We start from the raw sequence: 18,095 nt of genomic DNA, 5'->3' as shown, positions 1-18,095 counted from the left end.
TTCTCCACTGCCTGAGTGACCGGACAAGAACGGGTAAGAATGTGGTTGTCGTGGGGTTGCAGTTATGCATCTCCTGCCTCAAAGCAGTTATGAACTGTTGTCTGTGGGCAAACTTGTTCCACTAACTGCCAGTGGGCGTTAAAGGAGTGGTGGCGTGGGGCCGTGAAAAACATGCAAATAGGATCCAGGTGAAGAAGATGTTCGTCGTCTTCATCTTTCCTGTTGTCGGTCGTCTTCTTTCTCTTCCTCTGGGGTTCCTGAGTTTCCAGAGTTCTGTGAACACAAGCATAATATCTGTTATTATCTTGCTTAAGATTTCATATGTCTGTCTGTCTGTCCTTTATTGCCAATTACCCTTTATAATTGGTCACCATCTGTGACTTCCTCATTTGTTTTTAAAGCCGAATATCTGGACAAGACATCCGAGAAAAATACAGACACAGTGAGAGCCGTCCCGCAGCCTGTGCGATTTACCATCCCAGTGTTTGAGGACGTAAATAGCATACGGAAGCAACCTAAGGGTCGCTGTAAAACAAACAAGTGTTTTGAACCAAAAGTTCCAAATGGGGTGCGTATGGGCTGCGGTGGGTAAGAAATGGGTGGAATCCCCGGATAGGACGGTGATCAGTGCCGTTTGTGCTCTACCCGAGCGTAGCTGACCAGAGGAGGGGGGGGGGGGGGTCCTCAGGCAGGGCGGGCACCAGTGCCGTTTATCCACTGCCTGAGTGACCGGACAAGAACGGGTAAGAATGTGGTCATCGTGGGGTTGCAGTTATGCATCTCCCGCCTCAAAGCAGTTATGAACTGTTGTCTGTGGACAAACTTGTTCCATTAACTGCCAGTAGGTGTTAAAGAAGTGGTGACGTGGGGCCGTGAAAAACATGCAAATTTACAACCAACACTTAACATTAACACTAACGAACAAACATACAACAAACATGGTGCAGGTTCCATCAGAAAGGACACCGTATCTCTCCATCAGTTCCTTTTTACCATCATCTAGACGCCTCATTGCTCAATAGCGAACAGAGTCGCAAAGGGATTCGTTTGGTGGGAGTCAGACTCTATGTTATCATCTTTTCCCGGCTGCCAGACTGGAGTAATTTGCTAAAACTGCTTGGGGCGAATTGGGGTCCATCTCATCATTCCGGATGAGCCTGAACGAATTGTCTCGGTGCCAGAATCGTGTGTCGAGATTGGAGCTACTGGGGTATAATCCGTAATCGGCGGGCGGTGGGTCTGGGTCAGGGTCTTTGATTTACGTAATTTTGAAAGGGTCACTGGAATCATGCTCGGATTTGCTGGGAGTGGGGCCTGGTACAGGGGGATAATCATAACGTGGTTTGCTGTGTCTGTCGTCATTGTTATCGCTATCACTGTCGCTGTTGTTTGAAGGAAGGGAGAGGCTGAGTCGTGCCTCTGGGGGTGGAGTTGAAGTCGTATCTGGGGACGGGCTGGACTGGCTGGGGGAGGGTAGGAATGCGTCATCCGTGGGAGGGACGTGCTTGTCTGCTGCTGCGAGCAAGGTGTGGTGTGTATGGTTATTCTGCGAGCCATAAGCCTTGAGCAGGTTTATGTGAAACCACGCAGACTTGCCATTGGGATATGTAATCTTGTATACCGAGGGGCTGACTTTGTCTGAAATGGAGTACGGTCCGGAAAATTTAGGGGAAAGGAATGAACTGCGGTTGTACAGGGAAAGCATCACTTGCTGCCCTACTGCAAACTCAGTGGCGTGTACTGTTTTGTCGAAACAAGCCTTGCTCTGTTTCCCCCGTGTCCCGAGTCTCACAGCTGCTGCGAGTTGGGCTGCCTTCATATTCTTAATTAGCTGCTGTACAGCGTTTTCATGTGTGAGGGCTGTGACTGCGGGGCTGGCCAAATCCAATCCTAATAAATACTCTGTCCCTTTCATGGGGCGTCCGGTCATGAGAGTGTGGGGGGTGTATCCTGTGGACGTGGATACCGTATTCCGTAAAAACATTAAAGCAAATGGGAGAACTGAATCCCAGGTGCTGTTATTTTGCTGCTCTCCTGAGGGTGGCTTTTAATGTTCTGTTCATCCTCTCTACAATACCACTTGACCGGGGGTGGTATGCTATGTGAAACTTTCGTCTAATGCCGAAATTTGTGAGGATTTTTTTCATTAAGTGTCCTGTAAAATGGGAGCCTTGATCGGACTTTATACTGCGGGGGAGGTCCCCATCTTGTGAAGATGTGGTGTGTTCGGATTTTAACTGTTGTTTTTGCCGTATTCGTTCTTTATGGAAAAGCTTCCACCCATTTTGTGAAGGTGTCGATGACTACCAACACATACTTATAACCATTTCTGCAAGGGGATAGGGGTCCTATGTAATCTATCTGCAGATTCGTCCAGGGGCCATTAACGGGGCGGGTATGACTAAGTTGAGCCTTTTTTGCATATGTGTTCTGGGCACAGATCAAGCAATTCGCAATGTAGTGGGTTACATTGGCTTTTAAATCAGGCCACCAGCAGAGCGGTCTGAGGTGGGTTCAATGCCTTGGTGTCCATGATTGTCATGGAACTGACAAATGATTTGGTTCCTGTCCTGTCTGGGAACTACATAAATGCCTTCTTTCAAAATCACACCGTCATGTGAGGTTATTGCATTTTTTAACTTATCATACGGGGCTGGGAAGGTTCCCTTTAAAACTTCCCTACGTTTTTCATCTTCCTTCTGTGCTTTCGCTAGATCCTGAATGTTGGTCTGTGAGGGGGGTTCCAAAAATAACCATGCCTGGAACCTGCCTTCGCTAGGGCGTCTGCTTTAACGTTACCGGGGGGGGGGGGGGGGGGGGGGGGGAAGAACAGTGATGACTGCGAACCTTAATGATACCATATTGTCTATCTTTCGCTGTCTCTAGAAATGTCAGAGTAATGGGGCTGAGGGTAGGGGTTTTCTGTCTGCGGAACCAAATCCTCGCGTTTCCCACAGGGGTAGGAATTCTGTTAAGCTATTACAGACATACATAGATGTCTGCTGGGGTCGGGAACGAGTCGGGGTGGTCTACAATATATGCGATCGCTGCCAGTTCTACTGCCTGCGAGCCTAAGTGTCCTGGCAACTTTAGTGAAATCCCATCTGGGGCACGTCCCTGCGCGTCCTCTACATAAATGCCGCAACCGGTGATTCTCTTTCCATTTAACACTGTGGAGGAGCCATCCACATAAATTTTCAGAGGTGCGCACGTGTCTGTGGGCTGGGGTCTCTGGGGTGTACTACCTGCTTTCCTGGGAGGTGTCTTAGGTATAAATGGGCCTGTGTTGTGTTTTGTGGTGATGATCTCACACTCATGAGGGGTGCTTGCATACTGCAAATTATCAGCAAGGAAGGTGTGGGTCTTGGTTCTTTTCACTGTAATGTCCCATCCCTGTGAAAGAAGGTTCCAACGGGTTGCGCGGATTTGGCTGACTGTGCCATCTTTAAGTCGGCTGTCTGTCAATAGCTGTGTTGGGGTGTGTTCAGTGAGAATGGTGATGGGGTTGAGTCCTGTAATGTAGGCAAAGTACAATACTGCCATAAAAACTGCGAGCAGGTGCCTTTCACATGCAGAAAACAGTTGCTCGACAGGATCTAAAATGTGAGAGGCGTATGCCATGGGGCGTAATTGGTCATGACATTCCTGGAGGAGCACGTCCGAAAGTGTTCGGTCGGTGCTTACTACTTCGATAGCGAACGGGGAAAGTGGATCTGGGACCTGTAGTGCGGGTGCTGTGCTGAGTGCTCTTTTTAAAGCACCCACGGCATCCGTATGCTGTGGAAGCCATTCCCAAGGTGCCTGCTTCTTGAGAAGTTGGATAGGGACGCTGCTTTAGTGGCAAAACCCTCAATATGGTTTCGGCAGTAGCCAACCAGTCCTAGAAATGACCGGAGGGCTGAGACATTGTGGGGATGGGGCAATTTGACGATCGAGTCAATTCTCTTTTGCTCGATCTCGCGTTTACCATGAGTGATTACTGTACCCATGTAAATCACTTTTTCTTTCAAGATCTGGGCTTTCTTGGGGTTGACTTTACATCCAATTTCTTTTAGGAGTCCTACGAGTTCGGCGAAAATTGAAATGTGCTCTCCCTTTGTGTCTGTTTGTAGTAGCAAGTCATCTACATACTGGACCAGACAATCGGGGCGGGAAAATTTTGCTAATCCGTTTCCCAGCTGTCGGTGTAAAATGGAGGGGGAGTTGTGGAAGGCACGTCCACGTATATTGCTGTCCCTTGAATGTAAAGGCGAATTTGTACTGACATGCTTTATCCAATGGAATGGACCAAAAGCCGTTGCTAATGTCCAAAACCCAAAAAAATTTTGACTGGAGTCCCTGTTTGAGCATGGTCTCGGGACTCGTGGCTACGGAGGGGGCTACTGCTGGGGTGACTTTGTTCAGTTCCCGGTAATCAATGGTCAGTCGCCTTGATCCATCCGGTTTCCTGACGGGCCAAATGGGTGCGTTGTTTGTGGAGGCTACGGATCTGAGTATGCCTTGGTCAAGTAAACTCTCTATTACCTTTGAGATTTTTCCCTCTGCTTCCTGGGGAAATCCATACTGCGTCTGGGGTCGGGACCTGTAATATGCACAGAGCCAGCCAATTTGCCACAGTCGTGCTTGTGCTGTGCAAATGCTGCTTTGTGTTCCTGCAGGACTGACCTAACGTGTTTGTCTGGACAAATGGCTCGAGGGTCGAACCAGAAGTCTCCTACTGAGCTAATCCTGTTCTCATACTCTGACTGTGGGCGTGGCGGGGGCTCGTGCTGCCTTTGCCATTTTCCAAATACACTTGTTTACCGGATCAAAAGAAAGGTTGTGGGAGCTCATAAAATCGATCCCTAGGATATGTTCAGCTGTCTGGGGCAAATCAACCAAAACTACGGGGTGCTTAGTTGTAATGTTACCTATTTGTATCGCTACAGAGGCTGTGATGTGTCCCTGTTGCAAATGACCTGTAAAGCCGCTGAGTGTAATGTTGTGGGCTACGTGTCTCGTTGAAACATTGTGGAGGAATTGAGTGTGGTGCGGGACCCTCCTGTGTCCCAAAGAAATTCTACGGGGTATCCTCGGACTTTGCCTGCAACTACCGGTCTACCGGACTTGTCACAAAGGGTGTCGCAGACCCAAGTTGGGGAGCACGAACACCGTCAGTCGTTGCCGTTCATGTCTGCATTCTCTGAACGGGCGCTAACGCTATGGATCGGCTTTGCCCTGTTCCTATTTAGGGTGCCTGTCTGTTGGTTTCTCTGCTGCTTTTGGGGCGCATTGCACTCTTGTGCAAAGTGTCCTAAATGTCCACAATTGTAACATTCTTGGGAATTGGCTGGGGTGGGCTGTTCCTGCCCTCATTTACCCATGCAGGGTTCTGGTGCGCTTTAACTGGATTCATGTCTGCCTGTTCTCCTTGGGTTTTATAAATGCGGTTTTGCCTTGGACTGATTGCTCCCAAGCGCGGGACAACCTTTTCAAAACCCATTTTCCATTGTGGGCCTCGTCTGAGGGGTCATAATTTGCGCAAGCTCTCTGTCCTGCCTCTGTCGCATGAGAGACCAGGATTCGAGTCCATTTGGCCATATTATCTGCGGACAAATGGGCGCGGGCTAACTCTCCGAAAACTGCTGTGAAGTGTATTCACAAGCGTCCAGCAAACGCTGTGGGGTGCTCTGTTTTCTTTTGCCCACACTTGTTTTGGTCTTCTACCGGGTCTCCTCTGTTATAGCCGATCGCATCTAGGATCGCTGTGTGCATTTTTTGGAGTGTGCCTCCTCCTACATTCTGTGGGTCGGGAAGGGCTGCCACGACTGAAGGGTCGAGGTATAAAACCGTGAGCTTCACTTGCTCCTTCTCATCCAGGCCGTACATGGTGGCCTGCTGTTTAACTCTAGCGAAAAACTGGTGGGGGGTCTGATGTGGGAAGGAACAGTGTAATTTTACCACACGCGTCCCGTAATTGGGTTACAGTTAACAGGGTTGTATAAAGGAAATCTGTGTCTCCTTCTGCTGCGACCCTGCGGTGTGTGGTTACAGGGTTCATGGGGGTATGTTTTGCCTGTTCAGTCGGGGGTTGGGGTGCTCTCTTTTTCTGGGGTTTTTCTTGCGTACATGTCCCATGCACGTATCTATGGGCAGTTTCATTCAATTCCTGCCAATCGGGGCCGTTTTCCTGATCTAACTGGGGTCCAAATGTACTTTGGAACCCATTCTGAACGGAAAGCAGAGATTGCAATTCTGCAATTTGCTTCCGGCACTTTGCGTGGTCTACGGAGCTCTGCCTTTGTTCCGTCGTGGAAGTGTGGAGTGCTCGTAGGGCTGCTTTTAAATCATTGCACTGTTTCTGCAATTTCTCAACTTGTTGCTCGGTCTCTTGTCTTACCAAGACCGCACTTTGCGTGTCCTGGTAGGCCTTATCATATTGGGTTTGGAAACTACTCAAATGCACGAGACAAGACTGGTGTGCCCTCTTGGCATCATACACCTCTCCGTCCCTCGCTGCTAACTGCTGTCTTAAATCCTTATTCTCCTTCTCAACTTCGCTCACACTACCTCACTATTTCTGTCTCTCTCCTCAATTTCTCTACGGAGCGTCCTAACGACCTCCTCTGTGCCTCGCAATTGTGCCAAGCAGGACACGATTGCCATCGGCTTGCGAGCTTTCCCTAAGCTCTTGTGGATCTCTGACAGGTTTCTCCCACCAAGTATGTCCTATACTCCCGGGACTTGTTTCGTCATTGGCACAGAATTCACTCCAAAGGAGCTATCCTTTCCCTTTGAGATATTTTCTGATCTCATCTTCCCATACGGGACACTGTCCTACTCTACTGGTCGCTGCGACCTCGAATTCTTGGGGGTGCATAAGGCGTTCCATTGCCTTCATTGTCATCTTCTCTATCTAGGTTCTCTACTGAACTTGGCACAAGGGGTGATAAAGTGGTGATGTAAACACGAGTACGGCTTACGCTATTTTCCGGCCTACAAAACTCCTGCCAGTTTTACGCAACAAAATCTCTCAGGTTTAACTTATATCCCTGTTAGTACATTAACACACTTCCGAATCTCGGAGGCTTGATCAGTATTTTTCTTAAGGCGTTTAATATGGTCGCCTTCCTTAATTTTAATTACGTTTGCTCAAGAGTCGCCAGGTATCTTTCGATACCGCCACAAGGTTCAAAACCGAATACTGATCAAAGACTCGATGCACCAGTTAGTAAGTTCGAAATCAATGCTCATTTATTTACACACACAGTCAAATATACTCATGCACAAAACTCTTACCAACTAAACTATCACTACTACTAAAGCCTATACTTTGTTTCGGACGCCCACTCAGTCAGGAACAATGGCTGTTGTCCGGTTCTGAGGTTGCTGGGGTTGAGCTGGTACGGAATAGTAGCTAGGGGCGTCTGTCTCAATGCGTGCGTTGACTTTGGACTTGTTTGTTCTGGTGCAGCTGCTCGGCAGGTCTCTCCTCGCTGAGAGCCAAGGCCAAGAGAGCGATTCTCTCTCGAGGGCTTCTTCTTATACCCAAAAGGGGCTTCGCGCGCTTTTGGGCGGGCCTTGAACTTGGCCCCAATTAATTGGGCCGCATCTTGATCATTCCTATCGATTTCCTCCAATAAAGGGGTGGGTGCCCTGATTGCTGGGCATGTCCTAGGTGGCAGTTGGCCGGCTTTGTTCTAGTCTCCTCTGTCTGCCTTAGTATCAGTTACTTAAATGTTACTCTTTTGTCCCCGGAGATGGCTCATTAGTATGGTAATGGCTTTGCAGTATCGGTCTTGTCTGGGAGCTACGGCTCCAATCAACAGACAAACCTTGCACCTGCTTGCTTTCTCAGTATTGTCCATTTTCCCTGCATTCTTTGCAAAGTGTCCATTTTGTAATCGGGACGTGGTCATCCCAGATGGCTACAGGAGATGCCGGCATTGGACTGGGTGAGCACAGTAAGAAGTCTTGAAACACCAGGTTAAAGTCCAACATGTTTGTTTCGAACACTAGCTTTCGGAGCACTGCTCCATTCACCTGAGGAAGGAGCAGTGCTCCGAAAGCTAGTGTTTGAAACAAACATGTTGGACTTTAACCTGGTGTTGTAAGACTTCTTACTGTAGGAAGTAGAGACATTGTTGGGATTTCTTGACTGTTGCATCAATGTGAGTGGACCAGGACAGACTATTGGTGATGGTGACCCCCAGGAACTTAAAGCTATCGACCATCTCAACTTCGGAGCCATTAATGTAGGCGGGCGTGTGTGTCGTACTACGTTTGTCTTCTGAATTAAAGGTTGTTGACTGGTGTCAAACATCAATCTGTTTTGTGGAAGATTAACACATTTCCCACGGCTGGCTGGTATTCTGCATAAACCTTTAAAGTGGTGACACTATCACCAGTATTCAATGTAAACACAGCTAATTTGAGACATCTTCAGGTCTCTGTTATTACCTTGCTGCCTTCGAGGTTCCATTTAAATTGTGTTGTTACATCAAATCATCAAATTTACAGTGCAGAAGGAGCCCATTCAGCCCATCAAGTCTGCACCGTCCCTTGGAAAGAGCACCCACTTAAGCCCAAGCCTTCACCCCATCGTCATAACCCTGTTACCCCATCTAATCTTTTGGACACTAAGGGGCAATTTAGCATGGCCAATCCACCTGCACATCTTTGGACAGTAGGAGGAAACTGGAGCACCCGGAGGAAACCCACGCAGACACAGGGAGAAAGTGCAAACTCCACACAGTCACCCGAAGCTGAAATTGAACCTGGGACCCTAGAGTTGCAAGACAGCACTGCTAGCCACTGACACTGTGCCGCCCATAGCTTAATCATTTTAATTTTGAAAAAGTTCAATCATGGATTTGTAATATAATTTACAAATAGTTATATTCTAGTTGCACAGAAAAGGTTTTGTAATATAAACGTAATACCTATATATATTCTGCCTTGTTTATTTGGTTTTGCTTTCTATAAACTGTGCATAGCAGCAATGCACCAGAACAACTTTGGCAATTGGGTGCAGCAATAATCATGTGACATGGCAGTTTGACTGGTAGCTGTAGTTGAACAAGCTTTTAGTCCAATAAACTGCTGCCAAGTCACCACAATGGGGAAGTGCTCACATACATAATCACCATTCGTTTCTGCCACATTTCCTGCATTTCGTTTACAGTGGAATTACAAAAATGGATGGTAAGACCCTTTTAAAAAAAACTATTCTGCTCATTTTTAGGTTAGAATATTTAAACAAAAAGCAACAATAGCAAGTAACATAATGTAGAACTTGGATTATTGTGATTTAACCAAGTTGTGCAGCAGGATCTAGTAAACCAGTTTTTCAAGATCAGGCGAATAACTAACGACCCCAAGGGCTTTCTCTATTTTGTGAGCTGAGGTCTCAGAATATTGTTTGATTTAACAACATTGGTAGGTCAGTCAGAAAAAGAAACATATTTGTGCATGTATCAGGCGGTTAAAAGTTGTTTGTGGACATCAGTCAGAAAATTTCTATGATGTAGCAGTTATGTTTTAATACCACTGCAAGTTTCCAACTTTTGGCAAAGCAGATAAGGACACAAAGCTGAACCAGTTAATTAAATATGAAGTGCTCATCTAATTAAAACAGACCAGTTGCTTCTTGCCCCTTTCAGCTGAGACATAGAAATACAATTCCATATGGCTTAACAGACTTTTCTCGCTGTTTTTGAGTTTAAATCTTACTCCTTGCAGTCAGAACATTTAGTTTAGGCTGACAATGTAGTACTGAGAGGGTGCTACCTGGTTAGAAATTGTGCCTTTTGCATGAGACTTTTAAACTTTAGCCCTGTCAACTAGTTAAAGTGGATGCAAAAGATTTTTAAAACTCCAGTTTATTGGACAAAGAGCTTGTTTTACTACAACCAGCAATCTAACTGCCACATGATTACTGCTGCACCCAGTTGCCAGAGAGGTTCAGGTGCATTGCTGTTCTGCGTAATTTATAGAAAGTAAAACTAAGTAAACAAGGCAGCCAATATATTGGTGTTATAGAACAAATTCTGTGCATTACAGTACAAGCCCCTTTTGGAAAAGAGCACTTTTTGGAAAAGAATACAGGGTATTCAAGATTTCACCTTCAATATTGCTAAATCTGATCATTTCTCTAATTTGCTTTTTGTGCAATTTTGCCAAGGCATTTTGGCTGTTATGTCAACCCCCAATAGGTAAGTCTCAAAAAAAAGAAAAACTCAGGGGACCAATAGTTGGATGAGCAACTTTTCCACTGAGATTGTTAAAGCCGCTAGGCCTGCCTACCACGTGTGTAATCCCCTCTTTGGACCATCGATTATCTGGACCATCGATCCTCTGGGTTTGGCGACACACAGGCCTGTCTCCATCAACCTGCCGGCCTTGGCAAACTGCAAGGGGTACCCTAAAATAGCTCTTGATAAGCAAGGCCTTTTGGTTTCCTGCCATCCGGAGAGGACAGCCAGTCTGCATCAAAGTTTATCGCAGGGCAAATGCCTCACTGGTGGGACTGTACAGGGAAATTGGCCCGACACCCTCCTCACTATTTTACTGCTCCTGCCTCCCAGAGGATAATGCTTATATTTTCTATTAAGGCTGTTTCAGTTCTCTGGCAGGGCTGAAATCTGATGGGAGTGATTCAAAGATGAATTGTGGAAAGGTGGGCATGGAATTTGTAAGTTAATGATACCATTTGCTAGCAGTGTTGTTTGAGTGATTTCTCACATTACTTTAGAACTGGTAGTTATGTAATTGCCAACTGTATCCACTTCCAGCAGGTTTTGTAACTGCTGTAAGGTCCACTTAAAAATAGCATTTCTTTCCACTGAAATATTTGATAGAGCTCTGATTAATGCATTCCCTCTGCAGGCCCTGCTCAGGTTCCAATGGTGTCTCCAAATGGATCAGTGCCTCCTATTTATGTGCCTCCAGGATATGTGTCACAGGTAAACAAGCATATTTTGAATTCAAATAAAAAGAACAATTGATAAAAATGAGTATTGTAAGATATCTAAACCACTTAATGTTGTACTATAGCTGAAAAGGATGGCTAACAGGCAAAACATATTGTCTTTTTTCTGGTATAGAAAATAAAATGTATTTGTGGCATCACATTGTACTGCATAAGCATAGCAAATGAAAAGCTGCAAGTAAAATTCCTTGTGCATCTTAATGGGCTCCACCCAGCACTCAAATTCTCCTATAAAATGGAGCAGTCAAATAAGCTCCCTGTACTTGACATGCCAGTTGAGACTTCTGCCAATGGTTCTCTACTACTGTCTACTGCGTGCCTACCTTTACTGGTTGGAATTTTTACAGTTCCACACGCAATAGGGTTGACCTTAGTGGAAACTTTGTAAATGGGGCATGAGCCATTTGCGAGCAAACATGAAGCTGAAATTGGGTGCATCAAAGCGATCCTGTGGGATAATAACTACCCTGATCAGATCAGTGCGTGCTGTATATCGTGCAGATTTATGAATGGGTCTCCAGCCGCCTCCTTCGGTCCTGAAAAGTGCCAAGTATACGTCTTATGATCCAAGGTACCTCAAACAATTTGAGCAACAAGCTAGCTGTTTCACGTAGCTACTGTGCAGTAGCAACACGAATTATATTCCCCACCAACAGGATGCTGCCGTCAAGCCAAAATGACACTGCCTATCACATACAGGCAATGTGGTATATGTTTTCAGTGCTGAAATTATGCCAGATATGCAGGCTGTAGGTCCTAAAGACTGGCGGATTGCATCAAACAGCACATCCCATTCCTGCTCGCAACAGTCAAGATACTGACCCCCATACCCAACCAGCCAGTGATTGCAAAATTCTAAACATAGTGGGCTGGAATCTCTGCTGCCCGCCACAGGTAGGGGATTTCTCGATGTGGCGGAGAATCCCACGTTGGGGAAAAAATGGGATCGGTAACCAGTTTCCGTTGCTCTGGTCCCCTGCTGCCAGCAGGGTCAAGGCTTGCGCCCTGTGCCAGTGGGAGAATGCAAATGGGCCATTAAGACCCATTTGCATCCAACTTCCAGTGGCAACCATGGAATGAGCGGTCACGTATTTGGTGGCTCCAACTCAAGGCAGGTTTTCTTGGTCTTTTGCCTACCAGAAGGGCAAGGCATTTGAGTACAAGAGGTGCAGAAGTGCCTGGGGAAGGTTTTACTCCTCTGGTGTCTGGTGTGGCGAGTGGATGGATCCACGGACTGGGAGTGAGGCAAGAAGGAAAGAGCTGCTGGAGCAAGAGAGTCTTTGTGTTGCGCCACAGGATAAGAAGGCGGAGGGCAAAGTTTCTGTTCTGTCTGCCCAGTGGTCAACGGAGCAGTTAATAGAGTTCCTTAATGGAAAGTTCAGCCAGCATTGGAAAGAGGCCCGGGATGACTTTGACCAAGGCGGTGGAACCGATTAAGCCGGGGATTGAGAGAGTGGAGCGGAGCTGGAGTCCCAGGGCTGGTCAATCCAGAAAGTGGAGGAGATGGTGAGGGAGCACAAGGCGCAGTGGTGGCTGAGGTGGGGGAGACCCAAAAGAAGGAGAAGGTTGGGAGGATCTGGAGGATCAATCCAGAAGACATAACCTCAGCATTGTGGGGATGCGCAAAGGCATCGAAGGTGCAGAGGCCGGTGTGTGCTTGGCTAAAATGCTGTAGAAGTTGATGGGGAGGTGGTCTTTGGCAGCCCCTGGAGGTAGACTGAGCGCACAGGGTGCTGATGAGGCCGCAGGTGGGCAAGCCGCCGAGGGCGATGGTGGTGCAGTTGCACTGCTTTCTGGGCAAGAAGATTCTCCAATGGGTGAGGCAGGGAAGCAAACGTATCTGGGAAAGAAATGTATCTGGGAAGGGTGCACCAAGACCTGGGAGCAGAACTGGTGAAGAAGAGGGCCGGGTTCAATCGGGTCAAGGCTGCCATCTTAAAAAGGAGGTGAAGTTTGGAGTATTGTAACTGGCCCGCCTTTGGGTGACTTTCCAAAAGCAAGAGTACTATTTCAGCATGCCAGAGGAGGCAATGGACTGGCAGGAGAGTGAGGACATTGAACTTTGTGGGAGGTTGTGTGTGTTTTTTTTTAGGTTTTGATGGTGGGTTTTCTGGAGGGCAGAATGTTCATGGGGAAACAGTGAGGGTGAGTGCATCTTTTGTTACTCTTTAGGGGTGTATGGTTGGGGGGGGGAGGGGAGCTGGGGTAGGTAAGGAGGTTAGAGGCCTTGGACAGGGCCATCATTCTAACTGGGTGGGCTAGTTGAAGGGAGTGAAGCGGAGGGTTGTCAGGAAGCAGGCATGGGGGGGATGGGGTTAGTGTTTTGTTCAGTGGGGAGGAGGGTTGCTGACAAGGGTGTGGTTGGTGGCGCAGTTGGAAAAGGATCGACGACGGTAGGCATCCAAGGATTGACCGAGAGGGTTGCGTGACACAGGACGGTGGCTAGCCCAAGAAGAGATATGGCTGATTGGCAGGTCGCATTGAATGTGAGGGGGCTGAATGGGCCAGTCAAACAGTCACATGTATTAGCACACTCGAGTCTGAAGGCGGATGTGGCCTTTTTTTCAGGAGTTTCACCTGAAGATAGGGGACCAGACAAGGTTGAGGAAATGATGGGTGGGGCGTGTTTCATTTGGGACTGGATATGAAGATGAGGGGGTGTTCGAGATGGGGAACATTGTGGCTAATTTGGAGAGGGGAGGTTCATGATGGTTAGTGTAAAGCTGGAGGGGAGGCCAGTGGTCCTGGTAAACGTTTATGCCCCAAATTGGGATGACATCGATTTTATGAGGTGGCTGCGATGGAAGATCCCTGACTTCGTACCGGCTGATTATGAGGGGAATTTTAATTTTAACACTGTTTTAGAACCAAACTTGGACCGGCTGAGTCCTAAGTCGGCGAAGATGTCGGCAGTGGCGAAAGAACTGAAAGGGTTTTTGGAGCATGTTGTGGGTGGCAGACTCGTGGAGCTTTGCAATATTCGTCTCTGACCGCATGCGGCACTGGATGGATTCACATGTGGCCGGGGGGGGGGGGGGGGGGGGGGGGGGGGGGGGGGCAGGCAGTCAGTGCCCTCAGTGGAGGCTGGATATTGGGTTGGCAGATGAGGTGTGCCAGCGGGTGAGGGCAGCCATCCGGAGGTACGTGGAGCTCAACAGCACGTAGGGAGGTCACGGCTGCCATGCTGTGAGACCACGCAGTGGTCAGGGGGGTGTTTATCTCAATTTGGGCACACAGGTAGAGCGGGCAGAGTTGGCAAGACTGGTAGATGAGATATTGAAGGTCGGCAGGAGGTAGTCGGAGGTCCCAGAGGCAGGGTTGTTGAAGGAAAGGCAGAGGCCCCAGATGGAGTTTGGGCTGGTGTCCACGGAGAAGGTGCTGGAGCAGTTACGTAGGGCCAGAGGGCAGTGTATGAGTACAGGGAGAAGGTGAGCAGGATGTTGGCCCATCAGTTGAGGAAGCAAGTGGTGGTAAGGGAGATTGGCAGAGTGAGGAATAATGAGGGTATGGTGGTGATGGACCCAGAGAGGGTGAATGGCATGTTTGAGGCTTTCTACAGAAGGCTATGCAATTCTGAGCATCTGGCCGAGGGGGAGGGGATGCGGCGACTTTTGGATGGGTTGGAGTTTCCCATGGTAGAGGAGGGGCTGGGGCTCCAATTGGTTTGAGGGAACTGATGGACAATATGGGAGTGATGCAGGCAGGGAAGGACCTAGGGCTGGACGGGTTCCCAGTGGAGTTTTATAAAATGTTAGGGGCGGACCTGGGGCCACTTCTGGTGGGGGCGTATAATGAAACAAGGGAGAGTGGGAAACGCGCCCCCTACGTTATCGCAGGCTTCCAACTCTCTGATATTGAAAAAGGATAAGGATCCGGAGCAGTGCGGGTTGTACCGCCCAATATTGTTACTGTATGTAGACGCCAAGCAGTTGCCGAAGATGCTGATCTCGTGAATCGAGGTGTGCGCCCCAGGGATGATAGGCGAGGATTAAACGGGTTTAGTAAAGGGGAGTTGCCAGCGAGCGTGAGAAGGCTGCTTAATATAATCATAATGCCTCCGGAGGGGCAGGAGGTGGAGGTAGTGGTGGCGATGGATGTGGGGAAAGCATTTGACCAGGTTTAGTGGGAGTATCTGCTGGAAGTGTTGGGACGGTTTGGGTTTGGACAGTGGTTTGGGGATCTTGGAGGATTTTGGCTAGTTGTCCGGGTACAAGTTGAATACAGGAAAGAGCAAGGTATTCTCGATTGAGACGGGAGGGCAGGAGAGGCGGTTAGAGGAATTGCCGTTCAAGGTGGTACTTGGGTATCCAAGTGACTCGGGGTTGGGCACAGCTGCATAAATTGATCCTGACTCGTTGGTGGAGCAGATGAAAGGGGACTTTAAGAGGTGGGTTGTGTTGTCGCTGGCAGGGCGGGTGCAGACAGTATATAAATATAAATGACGGTGCTGCCAAGGTCCCTGTTTGTGTTGCAGAACCTCTCAATTTTTGTCCCGAAGTCGTTTTTTAAGGTTAATGTATTAATTTCAGGGTATATGTTGGCAAGAAAGATCCCGTGGGTTAGGTCGGTGGGGTGCTGGCGCTGCCGAACTTGATCAACTACTACTGGGCGGTGAATATTGCCACGGTTAGGAAATGGGTTGTGGGGGAGGAGTAGGCATGGGGTCAGATGGAGGCGGCATCGTGTATGGGAACGAGTTTGAGGCCTTTGTTGTCAGCGCCTCTGCCTTTCTCGCCAGCTGGGTACTCCGTGTGCCCAATGGTGGTGTTGTCCTAAGGGTGTCGGGGCAGTGGAGGCAGCATCTGGGACTGGAGGGTACCTCATTGTGGGCCTCGATCTGCAACAACCATAGGTTTACGCCGGAGGGGGGTGCAACACAAGGTTTCGCTGGTGACGGCAAGCAGGGATCGAGCGATTTGGGGATCTCTTCATAGGAGGCAAGTTTGTGAGGTTGGAGAACCTGGAGGAAGAGTTAAGCTGCCCAGGGGGAACGGTTTTAGGTAACTGCAGGTCCAGGATTTCCTAAGGAGAGAGAGGTGCCTTCCGTTCCTAGGCAGTCGCCCCTGTGGTTGCAAGACAAGGTGCTGTCGAGGGATGAGATTAAGGAGGGGAAGGTGGCCGATGTCTACAGGGAGTTGATGAACTGGGACGGGTGGGGGACATAACTGGTGGGGGTCATAAAGCGCAAGTGGGAGGAGGAACTGGAGGGGTGGTGAGGGCTGAGATGTGGGCAGAGGCCCTGCGGAAGGTGAATGCATCCTTGTGTGCGAGGTGAAGCCTCATCCAGTTTTAAATGATTCATAGGGCGCATATGACAGTAGCATGGATGGGCAAGTTCTTTGAAGGGGTAGAGGATAGGTGTCGGTGATGCACAGGGAGCTCCGCAAATCACGTCCACATGTTCTGGGCATTTCCAAGGTTGAAGGGGTTCTGGCAGGGGTTCGCGAATGTAATGTCCGTGGGGGTGGAGGTGGTCCCGAGTCCAGAGGTAGTGATATTCGGGGTGTCGAAAGACCCAGGAATCCAGAGGGTAAGAGAGGCCGATGCTGATAGCTCAGAGATTACTTTTGCCGGGCTTGGAGTTGTCGAATACAGGGGTGTATGTGTGAGCAACCTGGCAGAATTACTGAGGCTGGAAAAGGTCAAGTTCGTCTTGAGGGGGTCGATGGATGGGGGCAAAGTCTCCCAAGCAGAGAATCCACTGTCCAACATTTGGTCTGATTACCTGATTAGACAGCACTTGTTAAACAATCCTGATTGTATAAAGAATTACACTGGCAGCCAATTTAAAATTTATCACTTGAACCCGCAGTGTGACTCACTTACATATACCAGTAGCTGCATACAGAAGGAGCATGTCCACGCATGGCAATGCCATGATTAATCAGAGCCAAACCGGCCGTGTTTGAACTTAAACAAAAGCTTGGCAATTAACTGTTCCTGATGTGTTTTCAATGGCAACACCTCTACCAATCAAAGTCCACTTGCCATCCAATCAGACTCTCATCTCATGCAGTATAAATTATTGCTCTCAGTGGCACTGCTGCCTCACAGCATCAGAGACCAATTCTGGCTTTGGGTGACTGTCCAAGTGGAGTTTGCACATTCTCCCGTGTCTGTGTGGGTTTTCTCCAAGTCCTCCAGTTTTATCCCACAGTCCAAAGATGTGCAGATTAGGCAGGGGTTGGCCATGCTAAAATTGCCACTTGGTGTCCAAAGATGTGCAGGTTAGGTGGGGTTACGGGGATAGGGCAAAGAAGTGGGCTGAGATATGGTGCTCTTTCAGAGGGTCAGTGTAGACTCGATGGGCCGAATAGCCACCTCATGCACTGTAAGGAGTCTATGTATTTTACAATCGGTGTCCTTTTGAATCTGCTCTGGTGAGTACAAGACAAAAACATGCCCTTTGTTCCCAGCAATACTCAAGTTCTATACTACCTCTTGGCCACAAGAATGTAAATACTTTGCGGCACAAGGTGCAGTGGGCGGCACAAGGTGCAGTGGTTAGCACTGCTGCCTCACAGCGCCGAGGACCGAGGATCGATCCCAGCCCCAGGTCACTGTTTGTGTGGAGTTTGCACGTTTTCCCCTTGACTGTGTGGATCTCACCCCCACAACCCAAAAGATGCGCAGGGCAGGTGGATTGGCCATGCTAAATTGCCCCTTAATCGGGGAAAAAAAAGAATTGGGTACTTAAAGTTTTTTTTTAATTAGCAAAGCTGGTATGTATGCAGCCTTCGCTCTAATGATCAGTAGAAACCTCTTTGCATCATTTCCTATTCAGACTGAAGTAAATTTGTATTTATAATGACAGTATAATGCCAAGCTGGAAACTTAGACAAGCATTGAGACACATCAAAATATTTTGCTTTCAGAATTTCAGGAAAAAAATCATAGAGAGAATAGTCTACGTGATAGAGCTGAATTAAGCAATGGGGACTTGTTGCAATCAAAAATATTTAGTTGCCTGTTCTCCTGCACAAATGGCATGAATAGCAGATACTCAGTAAACTGGTGAATATGCAGTTATCACAAAGGTGAAGAGGAAGCCAACAATTCCTAGGTGCACAGTTAATCACATGTACTCCTGTCATGCTGTAATTTTACATTTAGTATAACTAGTGAA

At 48.1% G+C, this 18,095-nt stretch overlaps 1 protein-coding gene across 8 annotated transcripts in view; it reads left to right on the top strand.

Annotated features, from left to right (window-relative positions):
• Positions 1-18,095, top strand: part of fndc3a (fibronectin type III domain containing 3A) — a 333,055-nt gene that overhangs the window by 151,543 nt on the left and 163,417 nt on the right. For 4 of the 8 annotated variants that reach the window (XM_038802629.1, XM_038802625.1, XM_038802621.1 and 1 more), the window contains one exon: positions 10,867-10,943. The exons of 3 other annotated variants lie outside the window; for them this stretch is intronic. In XM_038802629.1, coding sequence (XP_038658557.1) covers positions 10,867-10,943 — 77 coding nt within the window. Of the gene's footprint in view, positions 1-9,099; positions 9,184-10,866; positions 10,944-18,095 lie in introns of those variants that run through there. One more of the 8 variants, XM_038802624.1, reaches the window with a different exon arrangement.

This window comes from Scyliorhinus canicula, chromosome 7, assembly GCF_902713615.1.
Source record: "Scyliorhinus canicula chromosome 7, sScyCan1.1, whole genome shotgun sequence".
NCBI classification, from domain to species: Eukaryota; Metazoa; Chordata; class Chondrichthyes; order Carcharhiniformes; family Scyliorhinidae; genus Scyliorhinus; species Scyliorhinus canicula.
This window is presented reverse-complemented; position numbering and strand designations above follow the sequence as displayed.